Genomic DNA, 14,990 nt, shown 5'->3' on the forward strand with positions numbered 1-14,990 from the left:
AGGCACCACCCTGTTTCATCTCTTGAATGCTCGAATGATTCATAGGTCAGTGCCAGGTACCTTAACAAACAAACAAACAAACAAACGAAAAACAATATAATCTGAAAATGATCAGGCACAACGACTGGACTGAAGTGAGCGAATATCAGCCTAATATCCAAACCACAGCTTCAGAAAGCCTGAAAGACAACTGCTGCCTACAGACCGATCAGCGACAGCCCTGCCTGAATAATAAATATGGGAATTATCATGAACACGCCCCCCATAAAAGCTCAGTCTCCGCCTACAGCCTCTCAGATTTGTTTGGTAATAGCCTCTTGTATAATCGCTGCTTAACTGAAAATCGATTTTTGTGTGAAGAAAACAAACACGGCTGTTATTTAAGTGAGCGCAGACTGGACATCGGTCCTTTCAATCGGTGACAACACCCGGGGCCAACATGGTGGTCATATTGCGCTGTTGCCCGCTAATCCAGTGGCTGTCCCTGGCCGTTTTGCTGGGCTCGGTTGTCGGACTCGGTGAGGACCTCGACCGGCCTCTCTTAGGGCCCCCCGGCTCTTCTATCCGGGTCCACGAGTCCGACCCGGGTCTTAAGAAGGCTCTGGCCTTTGCAGAGGAGCGATACAACCGGGTCTCCAATGCGATGCATCTCCGCAGAGTCAGCCGGGTCATCTCTGCCAACAAACAGGTATAATTATTATTGGTGGCTTTCCTTCTGATTTCATAATATTTATTCAACATATTTTGGTCTTCTAGTGGACTTGCAAAGAACGGTTAAAGTATTGTTTGTCGATTTATCTCATTGTAATAAGCGTTGTGTATGCTCGGTTTTTTGTAAACAAGTGCGCTGCTGGAGGGTCGTCATTTTAGCTAAACACAGGCCGGAAAAAGGGGCGACGTACCTTCAAAGTAATAGCGTAAACGTCTTTGCTGCGCTGGTCAGCAAGGGATTAGATTATGCTTAAACAAAAAACAAACAAACATGTATTCCTATTTATTTAAAAATTTCAAGAGGTTTCAACTTGGAGAACAGCATTTATTATTTTATTTTACCTATTTTTATTCTCAAGCGTTCAAGATAAGATTTTATGCGCGGTTTATTGCAGCCGGAAGTTATGTCCTTGACTTTAAATTAACAATGTCTCCGCAGTGTGGCTTGTTTGGAGCATAACGAGCGCCCATAAAACAATAACACGCATTATATTTTATACCACGTCTAAATAAAAATCTTTATTTATACCAAGATTTTGTGTCTTTAAATTAAAAATGTCCGAATGTTTGTGTGTTCATCTGTATTCCAGCTGGTTAAAGGGATCCGTTACACTTTAACAGTGGAGCTGAGTAACACTCAATGTAAGAAGTCCACCATGCTCAGGACATGTGACTTCTATCCCGAGTTAAATCAACTCAAGGTAGGTTGTGTGTGTGTGTGTGCGTGTGTGCGTGTGTGTGTGTGTGTGTGTGTGTGTGTGAGTGTGAGAGAGAGAGAGAGAGAGAGAGAGAGAGAGAGAGAGAGAGATAGCTCTTGTGATAAAAATTAAGAAGCAGAGAGAATGTGTTATATGAGTTTATATTTAAGAGAAAAAAAGCTCTGTGTGTGTGTGTGTGTGTGTGTGTGTGTGTGTGTGTGTCCAGCTGTGTATTGATTTTTTTTATTGCGCCAGTTTTGCTGGTTTTGATCTTGTGACTCAACCTTGACTTGGAGTGATCTCTCTTATGCCTCATTCACGCTTGCATTCATTTACAGTATTGACTCTTTTTTTTTCTTTGTTCCTGTTTTCTTCCCAACTAAAAATATCTAAGTTATAAGTAAATCTATAAATGGGGCTTTTTACAAGAGACCCAAACCTACACATAACAGCTGTTATCGCTTTTCCTCTAATTTATTTTTGTTTTTATGTCTCAGACAGAAGTCTGCGTCTTCGAGGTGTGGGACATCCCTTGGCAGGGGGCGTCAACCTTGCTCAAACAGAAGTGCCAGCCCAAAGGTCAGTCAGCAGCCAAACAGACTCATCATCCAACATTTAAGATTCACAACCACCCATTATGGAAGTCATATGGTAGACATTTATAGCTGAACACCATAGTTGCGGCTCACTTGGTCTTCTCTTACAGTGCTGTTAAAAATACACTGATTATCTTATCATCCAAAAACACATCAACAAGTATTTTTTAGACCTTTTTTACCCCCAAAAAAACACAATAAAAGAGTTCAGCATTTCTGTTCTATGATAATAACTTAATCATGATATTTCTGACCACATATAGAGAAAACTCCTTTTAAAATGCATTTATTTCTACTGATTGTCAGTGAACTTTCCTAGCAACCCACATCAGCCAGTCAGGCCATGAGATTTTTTTTTACATGCTTGTTTTACAAAGAGATAAATGAGGTGGAAGGTTGAACAAAGGAGAAATTGACATTTTTGCATTTGATGTTGCAAATATGTTGATTTTATGTTGTTTTTTGTATTTTTGTTGTTTCTTTCTGTCATATTTATCAGCTTGAAAATCGTCCGTGAAAATTGTGAATTGCAGCAACCTGCATGACAGTTTGACTGACTGATTTAAGTGTTAAATACTCACACTTCCCATTGTCTTCCTGTGTTTCATTTCTCTTATCAGTTGAATTTGAAGTAGAAGAGAGCAACAAGGTAGAGGATCCATCCACCAGCCAGCCTCTGGAGGTAAAATTAATGTCAGGCTCTACAGCTACAGGCCTGTGGTTTTATCTGCCTGTCTGCTTGTTTGTTTAAACTGTTCTAATCGATTTAGATTTGAGATCGAGGCTTTCTGTCGTTGATTCTGTGTGTGTGTTTGCATTAGGAGTCGGTGGAGCTGCTGGGCCGGTTTAAAGAGTTCATGACTAAGTACAATAAAGTCTACAGCAGTCAGGAGGGTGAGTGACTGAATCTCATTCATACCACGTATGGACATTGTGTCACATTCCTGTCAGAGCTGCAGGTTTTTGAACATGTTTTCATAATGTTCACATTCTTTTTTCATGATAGCGCTTTAGCCTGCATTTGCAGCTGGCACAGTGGACTGTGTTCACAGACAGTGATTGCAGGAAGTGAGCCTGAGCCCGCGCAGTGATTTCCATGATAGAATCATCATGTCTGTTTTTAGTGCAGTGCTGCCTCAGGACTAAAAATCACAGGCATCCAATGCTATTTTTGGTCTTGTCCTTTGTGCTCAGAGATTTCTCCAGATTCTTTAAATCGTTTGATATCCTGTCCCTTAGATCATCAGATATTCACAGTCTTCACATTTTTTTGTTAGGGAACATTCTGATATTTTTCCACAATTTGTAGATGTAGTTTTTTGCTGATTGGTGAACCTCCGTCTCTCTAAGATGCTCTTTTTATACCCAGTCATGTTACTCACCTGTTCCCAGTTAACCCAATTACTTGCAACTTGCAAAATGTATCGCCAACTGTTTTCTTTTAGTACCAATTACTTTTCCAGTCTTTATTTTTTTACTCTGTCCCAACTTTTTTGACACATATTGGTGCCATCAAATTCAAAGTGAAATATTTAATGTCTCAGGTTAAACATCTGATATGTCTCTTCTCTTGTTCGCACTTTAGAAACAAAATTAAATTCAACTGAAAATGAAAAAAATGAAAGGCTTTTAAGCAGAATCTTTTATGAATATGTGCTTTTGACCCTTCACCTTGCAGAAGTGGACCGCCGTTTGCGCATCTTCCACGAGAACCTGAAGACTGCTGAGAAGCTCCAGGCTTTGGATCAAGGTTCAGCTGAGTATGGAGTCACCAAGTTCAGCGACCTCACCGGTACGTAACTGTGAATGCACGTCCACAGTTTCTAATGAGAGAACGCCTCTTCTGCTTTCCACGTGTTGCTTCAGCTTAAGAAAACAAAGTGAAATATCCTTCTGCTTTTCTCCAGAGGAGGAGTTTCGCTCTACATACTTAAACCCACTGCTGAGTCAATGGACTCTCCATCAACCAATGAAACCAGCTACTCCCGCCAAAGGCCCCTCGCCTGACAGCTGGGATTGGAGGGATCATGGAGCTGTCAGTCCTGTTAAGAACCAGGTGCCAACAAACAGAGTTCATTATGGGGCGGTCACCCTAAAGAGCTTGTTGGTAGCGATTAAATTGTACACCGTGCCCACTTTATGCTTATTAGGGTGCGTTTTTTTCTCCTGCAGGGAATGTGTGGATCTTGCTGGGCATTTTCTGTCATAGGCAACATTGAAGGCCAGTGGTTCCTGAAAAATGGAACGTTGCTGTCACTTTCCGAACAAGGTGACACAGAAAAGTAGCACAGATGATAGAATTAATCAGGGGTTTTCAAATCCAGCATAAAGTCTTGACATGCTTGAGTACTGATTTGTTCTTCACAGAGCTGGTTGACTGTGACAGGCTGGACCAAGCGTGCAGAGGCGGGCTTCCATCAAATGCTTATGAAGCTATTGAGAAGCTGGGTAGAACTAAGATTTTATTCTGTGTTTAGCAATAAGTAAAAGCAGAGAGATGTTTTTACTGATAACACAAGCAGATTTTTCCTTAAAGTGCTTTCTTATAATCTTTGCCCCTCGTGTGGTTAAGGGGGTCTGGAGACTGAAAGTGACTACTCCTACACCGGGCACAAGCAGAGGTGTGACTTCACCACCGGGAAGGTGGCCGCCTACATCAACAGCTCCGTGGAGCTGCCCAAAGAGGAGAAGGGTGAGCACACAGTGGTTTAACTGCATGGACATGTCCATGATTTTTATCTTATTCTAACTGTAGTGAGTCTGTTTGAAACTAAGGGTTGTTGAATTGACTCATTTTGATTTATTTTTGTATTTTTTCCTTCTCAGAGATTGCTGCTTGGCTGGCTGAGAATGGGCCAGTCTCTGTTGCTCTGAATGCTTTTGCAATGCAGGTAGGAGGTTTTTTAAGAAGTTAAATCACTCCTCAAAACAACAAGAAGCAAAGCAGCTCAGTCGTTGCGCAGTGTTTATTTTTAAGAGGATGAATTCTTTTTGTTTTCTTTGTTTTTTAGAGGTACTTGAAGAAGTTTATAGTGTAGTCAAAATCAGAGAAGGGTATCAGTGAGTATGTGATAAATAATAAGTACTGATTTGTAAACAACTGGACACGAATAACTTGAGCTTATTATTCAATATTACTGAAGTATATTTGTGACTAACTAAACAGCTCAGTCTCTAACAATCCTCTCTTTAAAGATGTTTTGGGGTCAGCTTGAAATTAAGATGGAAATGTAAAAGTGAGGTCAGAGGTCAAATGTGATGTGATATTTAGATGCAAACATACTGTGATAGTTAGAATCCCCATTTATCATTCTATTGTCTTATATAAGAGTATAAAAATACATTGTCATTATTAACAATGGCAATCAGAAACTGAGTTTTAAATTAATGTGACCCCACTCTACAAGCCTACAAAGTTTTACCAGAATGAAACGAACATCAGCTCCTCAGTGGAGGTGTCAACTAGGAGTGGAATAAAAATATCAATAGAATATGTCACGTTGCCTTCTTGTGTAATGTTGGTTTATATGTTACTGATTTATTAAAACATTCCTAACCCCCACCAGTTTGACTTATCAGAGTCAGTACTTGGTGGTGGTGCTTATCAAACAGCAAAGTCGTATGTAGATCATTTTCTTGCATGTGTATAGTATCATGGGCAGTGTATTGTTACTGTATCATATCAGGAGTGACATATTTCCTGCCCAAATAATAGCAATAATAGCTTCCTACCATGGAAGCACAGCATGAGTGGAGGTCTCTTTTTTTCCTCTTGTACCTTCCCGTTGTTGTGTACATTTCAGTGTTTTTCTGTAACGCTACCGATCTCCGACTTGTAACCCCGTGTGATGTTTGTGTTATGAGTGTAAGGTCGGGGGTGTTTCCATCTCGCTGCAGGACAACCTGCTAGTGACAAATAAAAAAAGCTGTTTCATTCATTCATTCATTCATTCATCTAAACTGGACATAAACGATAATAAAGATAATAATCTTAAGATACATGTTATTCTTACATTATCTTGAATATCATTTCATTCCCTCCAGTTTTACAGGAAGGGCATATCTCACCCTCTGAAGATTTTCTGCAACCCCTGGATGATCGACCACGCTGTGCTGTTGGTGGGATACGGAGAACGTAATTTTTTTGTTTTGTTTTTTTGTCTTAAATATTTGCCCAGTTTCTGGAAAGCATAGACACATCTTTTTGCCTCGTTTGTCAACAATGTTTCCCCCCTGTGTTCTCAGGTAAAGGTATTCCCTTCTGGGCCATCAAAAACAGCTGGGGGGAGGATTATGGAGAGCAGGTGAGACAGCACGACCTTTAGAACACTTATCATTCTAAAAATCTTTCATTTGAAACCAACTACATGACTGAGGATCACCGACATAAAGCACCGTTTTCATAATAGAAGTGCTGATCCGTGCACTAGGCTTTACAAAGCTGACTGTTGTTTCATAGCATAATGAAAAAATGAGTTCTGTTCATGTACAGCTGTGAGGGAGTGAGTGTTAATTTGTTTTTTCTCCTTCACACAGGGTTACTACAACCTCTACAGGGGCTCCAATGCATGTGGGATCAACAAGATGTGCTCATCTGCTGTAGTCAACTGAACCCCTAACACACACACACACACACACACACACACACACACACACACACACACACACACACACACACACACACACACACTCTCTCACACACACACACACACACACCATCATCACTTATCCAGAATGCACAAGAGCTCAACACGCACACATGTGAAGTCCTGCTGATGTTTCTTCTCCGTTAGACCAAACCAGTGTTTTACCAGCTCTAATAAAGCTAGCTTTGATGTGATACTGAAACTTTCCAGTAATTTTAAATCAAGATTACATCTGCTTTTTCTGTTAGTCCTGAAGCTTGGTTAAAATAATTAATGTGTTTAAGGTAACAGCTTATAAGTCATCTTTACTTACAGTAACAGAGCCCATGCTCATAGTGGTGAGCTGATGGTATGTGCTTCAAAGAGTTTTTGAAAAACAAGGCTTTGATTCTGAAGTGATTTACTGCACAAACTCAGTTTAGTGCAATGTAATTGCAATAATAGCTGTATAACAGTGAGAAATGAATGATGGGAGTTGAATTAAAAAAAAAGTGTGAAATCTAGTTGTTTGTTATTTTATGATCTACCTATCCATTTTCTTCTGCTTATCCAATTCAGGGTCACTGGGGTACGCTGGAGCCTATCCCAGCTGCCATGGGGGAGAAATGAGGTAAACCCTGGACAGTCTGTCACAGGGGTAACACAGAGAGACAGGCAACCTTTCACTGGAAATTTAGAATCACTGATTCACCCAAGTGCATGTCTCTGGACTGTGGGAGGAAGCTGGAGAACCCACAGATGCTCAAGAAGAAAATGATGGGTTCAAACCCAGAACCTTCTTGCAGCAGTGCTAACCACCACACCACTGTGCTGCCCTATTTTATTATAAAGTTTTTCATGTGCACTGAAACTATAAACTGGTTGACAGTACAATTAAAGCATTACTTTTTATAATTTATTTAGTGCATATATAATAACTTTAACCATAAGGCAAAATTAACTTCAAATAACTACAGCGGCCTATAAAGGGAGAAAACATTTTAACCTGTTTATGATTTTAAACGGTATGTTGGGAAGAAGCAGGACAAACACAATGTAGGAAAACACTTTGAACGATAGAGGAGCAACAACGTTCGTGTTCTTGAATGTTCCTTTAATCAAAACAACCTCATTTTCCCACAATGCCAAGGGAAGGTAACGGAACAGCTGGTCTTTAGCAGTAGCTTCTAAAATAAGAAACAAAAATCGTCGTAAGTTAGTGATATAATCTTACGGTGAATTACAATGAATCCTGAAGTTCATTTACATAAATTTAGTCACATTTTAACCAGTCATTAAAAGGGCTTTTAGCGATAAAATGAACATTTTACACGTATGGAACTTTTATTTTGAAAATATACCCCACTTGACATCGGAAGTGTAACGTTCCCTGTCTTTCCCCGCACTGTGGACTGAAAACAAGAACGCATGTCATTCCATTTTTTTTTTTTGACTGAATATTTCAGGTTCTTTTTGTACACGAACGTATACCTGCTGCTCGGAGACAGATTCTGCGTCAAAAAGACAAACAGCCACTCCTGTCTTTCTTTCTTTCAAGGTAGTATTTAACCTGCTAATGTGGAGACAGCTAATGTTAGCCTTTTCCGCTAAGTTATTATTCGTAAGCAACTACTTACTGTTTAGAAGAAAATTGGCAGAGGAAGTTTAAATTATTAAGGTACACAGAAAGTTTATAGACGTTTATAAAGAAAGGTCTAGCCTTTAAATGTGTCTTTAGTTAACTAGAACTTTCGACCCACTCTTTCTTTCTCAGCTGGCGAAAGAACGTGAAGGCTGTCGGTTATAATGTCACAGGCCACTAAACGCAAACACGTTGTCAAGGAGGTTCTTGGAGACTTTGTCACACCCACAGAAAACCAGCAGATCGTAAAGGTAAACTTTGTATAAAATTCCCTGTATTTCCTACATACTACAACATTCACATTTTAGTAATCAGCAGCATACACTGGATACTTGTGTACTTACAGCGGGGAAAATAAGTATTTGACACATCAGCATTTTTATCAGTAAGGGGATTTCCAAGTGGACTATTGACACAACATTTCCACCAGATGTTGCCATCAAGCCAAATATTGAAGTCATACAATCAAATCAGAACATATAAGTATACAAGTTAAACCATAATAAATAAAGTGAAATGACACAGGGAATAAGTATTGAACACACTTTATTCAATACTTTGTAGAAAAGCCTTTGTTGGTGATTACAGCTTCTAGACGCCTCTTGTATGGATAGACCAGTCGTCTGCATTGCTCAGGAGTGATTCTGGCCCATTCTTCCACACAAACGGTCTTTAAATCTTGAAGGTTCCTTGGGCCTCTTTTATGAACTTTAATCTTCAGTTCTCTCCATAGATTTTCTATGGGATTTAGGTCAGGTGATTGACTGGGCCATTCAAGCAACTTGATTTTCTTTCTTTGAAACCACTTCATTGTTTCCTTGGCCTTGTGTTTGGGATCATTGTCTTGCTGAAATGTCCACCCTCTTTTCATTTTTAGCTTCCTGGTAGATGGCAGCAGATTTTTATCCAGAATGTCCCGGTACATCTCTCCATTCATCCTGCCTTCAATAATATGAAGTCTGCCAGTACCCCTTGCTGAAAAGCAGCCCCAGACCATGATGCTTCCACCCCCAAACTTGACTGTTGGTATGGTGTTCTTGGGGTGGTGAGCAGTGCCATTTCTTCTCCAAACATGGTGTGTAGAATGACTGCCAAAAAGTTCAATTTTGCTTTCATCTGACCATACTATAGTCATCCAATAATCCACAGGCTTCTCCAAATGCTGTTGCGCAAAGTTTAACCGAGCCTTGACATGCTTTTTGTTCAGCAATGGAGTCTTGCGTGGTGAGCGTGCATGGATGCCATGGCGGTTCAGTGCATTGCTTATAGTTTTCTTTGAAACAACAGTACCTGCTGATGCAAGGTCTTCCTGAAGTTCTGTCCGAGTGGTTCTTGGCTCTTGGAGAACCCTCCTGATTATTCTTTGGACTCCTCGGACAGGGATCTTGCGTGGAGCACCTGATCGTGGCAGGTTTATGGTGAACTGATGCACTTTCCATTTCCGGATAATGGCCCCCACAGTGCTCACAGGAACATTCAGCATTCTGGAAATGCACCTATAACCATTCCCATCAAAATGCTTTTCAACAATAAGATTACGAAGATCTTGAGAGAGTTCTTTGCTTTTACCCATCATGAAGTCTTTCCTGTGTGCCTTCTGGGTAATGAGGAGCCTTTATAGGCCATCAATTAGGACTAAAGCAGCTGATATCAATTAGTACTGATAGGGGACAGGATTTCTCTATCAATACTGACAGATTTCAGGTGATCTCCTGGCTTTCTATGTCATTTTGCCCCTTGTTATCTCCATGTATTCAATACTTATTCCCTGTGTCATTTCACTTTATTTATTGTGGTTTAACTTGTATACTTATATGTTCTGATTTGTTTGTATGACGTCAATATTTGGCTTGATGGCAACATCTGGTGGAAATGTTGTGTCAATAGTCCACTTGGAAATCCCCTTACTGATAAAAATGCTGATGTGTCAAATACTTATTTTCCCCGCTGTAGGTACAGATTGGAAGTACAGGTAAGACCCCCATTTAACTCCAGAGCTGCCTTAAAGTGGACATGTAACACCACTTGTAGAAAGGCTTATTTACACTGTGGTGCCCTGCTCAAACCCAAACATTAACGCTAACAAGTGGATTTTTCCTGTTTCAGTGCAGGTATTTAAAAGTGCAATGGCAGGGAGAGCCTTCAGCTTTCAGGCTCCTCTTCCGTGGAATCAGTTTCCAGTTTGGATTCAGGAGAAAGATGCCCTCTCTACTTTTAAGACTAGCATTAAAGCTTTCCTTTTCATATATAGATATAGTTAGGGCTGAATCAGGTGACTGCAATAGATCTAGGCCTCCAGGGGCTTCAAAGTGTTTCTTCCTCACTCAGTGTTTTCACCCACTGTGTTTATACACCACCAGTGAATCATTAGTTATTACTATTCTCTTGATCTCTTCCCCAGTGTCTTTTTCTCTTTCTGCCTCCCCTTGCCCCCGATTGCAGCAGATGGCTGCTCCTCCCTGAGCCTGGTTCTACTGGTGCTTGCTCAAAGGGGGTCATTTGATTCTTTTCTCTCTATTATTGTAGGGTCTCTACCTTACAATATATGGCACCTTGAGGTGACTTTCCTTGTGATTTGTTGTTATTTAATGTAAATAAAATTGAACTGAATTGTCCAGTTTTGGTGAGCCTGTGCAAATTATAGCCTCAGTTTCCTGTTCTTAGCTGACACCTGACCCAGTGTGGTCTTCTGCGGCTGTAGTCCCTTTACAACAAGGTTTGATATGCTCTGTGTTCAGAGATGCTCTTCTGCACATTGTGGTTGTAACGAGTGGATATTTAACTATTCTCTGTAAATTGTAGCGATAATTGTGTCTCACATCAGCAGTTTCTGAAAATATTTAGACCAGCTTGCTGACACCAACAACCATGCCACATTCAGTGTCACTTAAATCGCCCTTCTCCCCCATTCTGATGCTCAGTTTTAACTTCCGCAGGTTGTCTTGACCATTTTCACACACCTAAGTCCATTGACCATCCTCTGCAACATTTTACATTAACAAGCAGTTGAACAAGTGCACCTCATAAAGTGGCTGTTGAGTGTATTTTTCTGATTCCATGTTTCCTCTGCTTCTTCACTTTTACAGGTAACTGGGAGCCGTGGTAACAACCTACATGATGCTGTAACAGCTCAGGGTGAGACCTTCTTGGTGAGCATGCCCACCAAGTTCCGCAAGAACATCTGGATCAAGAGAGGTAAGCAATGGAAAGGGAAGTTACGTGTTTAAAAGTTTGAGTAATAATCCAGTGACAGCTGGTGGCAAATATTATTTAGTGGCTTGTGGCACAGACGTTCATGCTGCACCGTGTGTGCTGCTGCCCACAACAAAATTGGGGTGCTTTTTGTGGGCTTACTAGTTAGTTTACACTTTTGATATTTCACTGCACCTTACTTGCTGGAGACTTATCAGCTGCACATCCATAATGTATACAGTACAGTGAACCTCGTTGTCATGGTGTTCATTGCCTTTTCAAAACAAAAGAATAATATATATCGTAGTGCAAACATATAAGTTAGTAATGTGATCTCCCGCTAGCTAGTACTGGTCTAAATAAGACCCCCATTTATGTTCATTCATTTAAATTTCATCTTCTCACTCCAAAGGTGACTATGTGATTGTGGATCCTATTGAAGAAGGAGAGAAGGTGAAGGCAGAGATCAGCTTTATTCTCTACAAGGATCACATTCAATACCTACAAAAACAGAACCTCTGGTAGGTGGGAACACACTGCACAACCTTTACGTTCCTCGATCAGCCTCATTTGTCACATGTTTTGCACTTTTTACATTTTTTTCTTGTCTCCAGGCCAGAGGGCTTTATGGACGAGCATTCGACGCAGGATAAGACAAAGAAAAAGCTGGAAAAGGACGAGGACGAGGATGCTAGCGATTCTGAAGATGACGATAGCGACCTCTTTGTAAACACTAACCGCTGTAACTATCAGTACAGTGAAAGTGAGGAGGAGGAGGACGATAGCGAAGAGGATGAGGACAGGGATCAGGACAAAGAGAAAAGGAGGGAAAATGCCTCATAGCAGCAGCACTGAGGACACGGACAATCAGGAGTTGTGAAACAGATGCGACAGCATGCTCCCCTGTATTGCTGTCATCACTGACTGACGCTATGATGATCTGAAGCAATGGTCCACCTGCAACAGCGCCCTCTGCAGTTCATGTACTGAATGGCTGGGCTCATTCAATGTATTTAGTAATTCCTGCTTGTTTTACAAATCTGTGAGATTAAAATGTATCTGAAATTTAACATGGGATACATTTCTAGTGTTTTTTTCTGATGATAGGTCCATTGCACATCACTGGTACCTTATATAAAAGGGCACACAGTATATTTGTACGATGACGTTAAATTTATGCAACCTTTTCCGTAGAAACCTGTTTAATTTTGCTGCCAAAGAAAATCCAAATGTCCTATTGGTGCTGGATATGGTTCTAAAAATTATTGTATCAGCTTGAGTTACAAATGAAAGCTGTTTTATTTTCATCTTATCCAGCAGCAAAAGTTAATTTGTGAAATGACTGAAAAGCTTTTGAAATGGAATAAATCCCAAGCAGAGTATGCTTATGTCACACTGACTCGATATCTTCCTGTGCATGTCTCCATCTTGCCGGATTCAAGACTTAATCCTGAATGCATTTCATTATTACGCAGTCAAGCAGCCATCTCCTCCGGAAAAGGTTGTGTAGATGTCACACTAGCATATCTGGAAAAAAAACTACAATATATGGATTCTCAGAAATTACATTACAGTGTCGTCAGCGCACAGAAAATTCCTACTGCAAGCGGAACCAGTCCCACGCCTTTTTGGCTGACTCATTTCTTCCCCCAAGGTGTGAGAAAACTTCGTCATAACTCACATGACATTGAACAGAAGAGAGATGATTCCTGTCATTACAATTTTGCTCTCACTGAGTAACTGCACAATGAAAGCATCTATGTCGTATTTTGACAAAAATAATTTTAAATAAGAATGTACACTCAGTTTTTTCAAAAGCCCATGAATACCTGAAATGTATCCTACAATAATTATATCAAATAATACATGTAGTGAAACACTGCGCACTAATCTATACATGAATTAAACACTGCGGTCATACACACGAACTGCTGAAGGAGCTTTATTGGATTTAACGCTCCACTTTGTGACAGTGCACAAAACTGGAGGAGAACAGACCTGTTTTTCCTCCCTGTCAAGGACGGGAAACACCAACCAACTCCACCTTTGCCTGACGCCTTTAGCCTCAGTGTTTGGATGAATGCCAATCTCTTATTTATCGCCTAAAGTTTAATACTGTAGTCCACTATCAGTTGGATTTTAATTCCACTTGTAATGGGATGAGATTGTTTCAGTCTTGATCATTTATGAACTCAGACATGAAAATCCAGATATATATTACAATAAAACAGATATCACATTTGTTTGGTTTGTTTTGAGCCTTGGCACTGCAAAACTAGCTCAGCTGCTGTAACCTGAAACTCGAATACCTGTTGTCTTGTTTAACTCATTCAATTCAATTCAGTTTTATTTATATGGTACGGTGGCCCTGAGAGGCCGAATGGACTGCAACTTAAGAAAACACCAGCAATAAGAAAAATGCTGCAAAAGCACACAAAACACAACGGAAATAGGAAAAAAAAAAAAAACAGAAATAGGAAAAAACTGATTTCCTAAAGCACAAGGGAAGTGTTCCTGGGAGACACCTCTGGCAAAACCAGGTTCAGGGGCAGGTAGGTACTCTCATGTACTTCATCTAGCTGTTCAGAAATTACTGACAGCATGATAGCATTTAGCATCAGCTCCAGAGGCGGAGGCAGACATTTGATACACCCGGGGCTTAGCCCTAAAGGGTAGTATGCATGTGGGATTGGGGGGGTTAGAAATGACTGAAAGATTAATAATAATAATAATAATAACAGATTGGATTTATATAGCGCTTTTCAAGGCCACTATTCTTTCACTCTCACATTCACACACTGGTGGAGGCAAGCTACAGTTGTAGCCACAGCTGCCCTGGGGCAGACTGACAGAAGCGAGGCTGCCATATCGCACCATCGGCCCCTCTGGCCAACACCAGTAGGCGGTAGGGTAAAGTGTCTTGCCCAAGGACACAGCGACCAGGACAGAGAGCCTGGGGATTGAACCGGCAACCTTCCGGTTACAGATGCGCTTCCCAACCCCTTGAGCCACGAACATTTTTTTACTGTACAACATCAATTTAGAGTAAACTTGTTTTGTTTTGGATAAATAAATGTTGAAATATCTTTTGAATTAGTTAAATGTCAGAATAAAGAGAGACAGAGATCTGTCTATTTTTTATCACTTTCATTAAATTTAGGAGTACATATACACTAAGTTTATTGTTAATTAATAAGAAAACTCCAGACGATTCCATCCTGAGCTGAAGAAGCTTCTGATAGGTTAGTAGAGTCCATGTGAGTAAATTGGTGGCACAGCTGTGGATGCATATAAGGCAAAACACAGAGCCTGTTTCTTTAAAATGGGAAAATCAAGAGATGTCAACAAAAGACCAGGAAAAGAACTGTGGAGCTCCATAAGTGTGGCTTAATTTTGAATACAATTTGGTGCCATATAGAAATACAGATAGTTTCTCTCTTTACTCTTAAAGTTAACAAATGTGTTTTTTATGTTTATCAATCTAAAAAAAAATAAACATTTAGTCTGATTTGATGTTACAATTAAA

The 14,990-nt window shown here is 40.3% G+C and overlaps 2 protein-coding genes across 3 annotated transcripts; both read left to right on the plus strand.

Moving 5' to 3' along the window:
• Positions 1-295: 295 nt before the first annotated feature.
• ctsf (cathepsin F) lies at positions 296-7,154 on the plus strand. The gene is made up of 14 exons (XM_086306523.1): positions 296-688; positions 1,302-1,412; positions 1,907-1,988; positions 2,626-2,687; positions 2,827-2,899; positions 3,684-3,797; positions 3,913-4,061; positions 4,178-4,274; positions 4,373-4,453; positions 4,578-4,697; positions 4,832-4,896; positions 6,050-6,140; positions 6,251-6,309; positions 6,542-7,154. The coding sequence occupies exons 1-14, from the start codon at positions 440-442 to the stop codon at positions 6,614-6,616; spliced, it is 1,428 nt and encodes a 475-aa protein (XP_086162649.1). The 5' UTR covers positions 296-439; the 3' UTR covers positions 6,617-7,154.
• Positions 7,155-7,301: 147 nt separating this feature from the next.
• Positions 7,302-12,852, plus strand: eif1ad (eukaryotic translation initiation factor 1A domain containing). 2 transcript variants are annotated; one of them, XM_086306569.1, is made up of 5 exons: positions 7,302-8,308; positions 8,405-8,523; positions 11,359-11,467; positions 11,877-11,985; positions 12,079-12,852. In XM_086306569.1, exons 2-5 carry the CDS (start codon positions 8,437-8,439, stop codon positions 12,305-12,307), a joined length of 534 nt encoding a protein of 177 aa, XP_086162695.1. In that variant the 5' UTR covers positions 7,302-8,308; positions 8,405-8,436; the 3' UTR covers positions 12,308-12,852. The 2 variants fall into 2 exon arrangements, with proteins under 2 accessions (XP_086162695.1, XP_086162689.1); XM_086306563.1 differs by having other exon boundaries at positions 7,302-8,188.
• Positions 12,853-14,990: the final 2,138 nt, after the last annotated feature.

This window comes from Aulonocara sp. 'chitande type north' Nkhata Bay, linkage group LG2 (assembly GCF_057382095.1).
Source record: "Aulonocara sp. 'chitande type north' Nkhata Bay isolate Kocher_YH1m ecotype deep benthic linkage group LG2, A_spYH_male_GT1.1, whole genome shotgun sequence".
Taxonomy (NCBI): domain Eukaryota; kingdom Metazoa; phylum Chordata; class Actinopteri; order Cichliformes; family Cichlidae; genus Aulonocara; species Aulonocara sp. 'chitande type north' Nkhata Bay.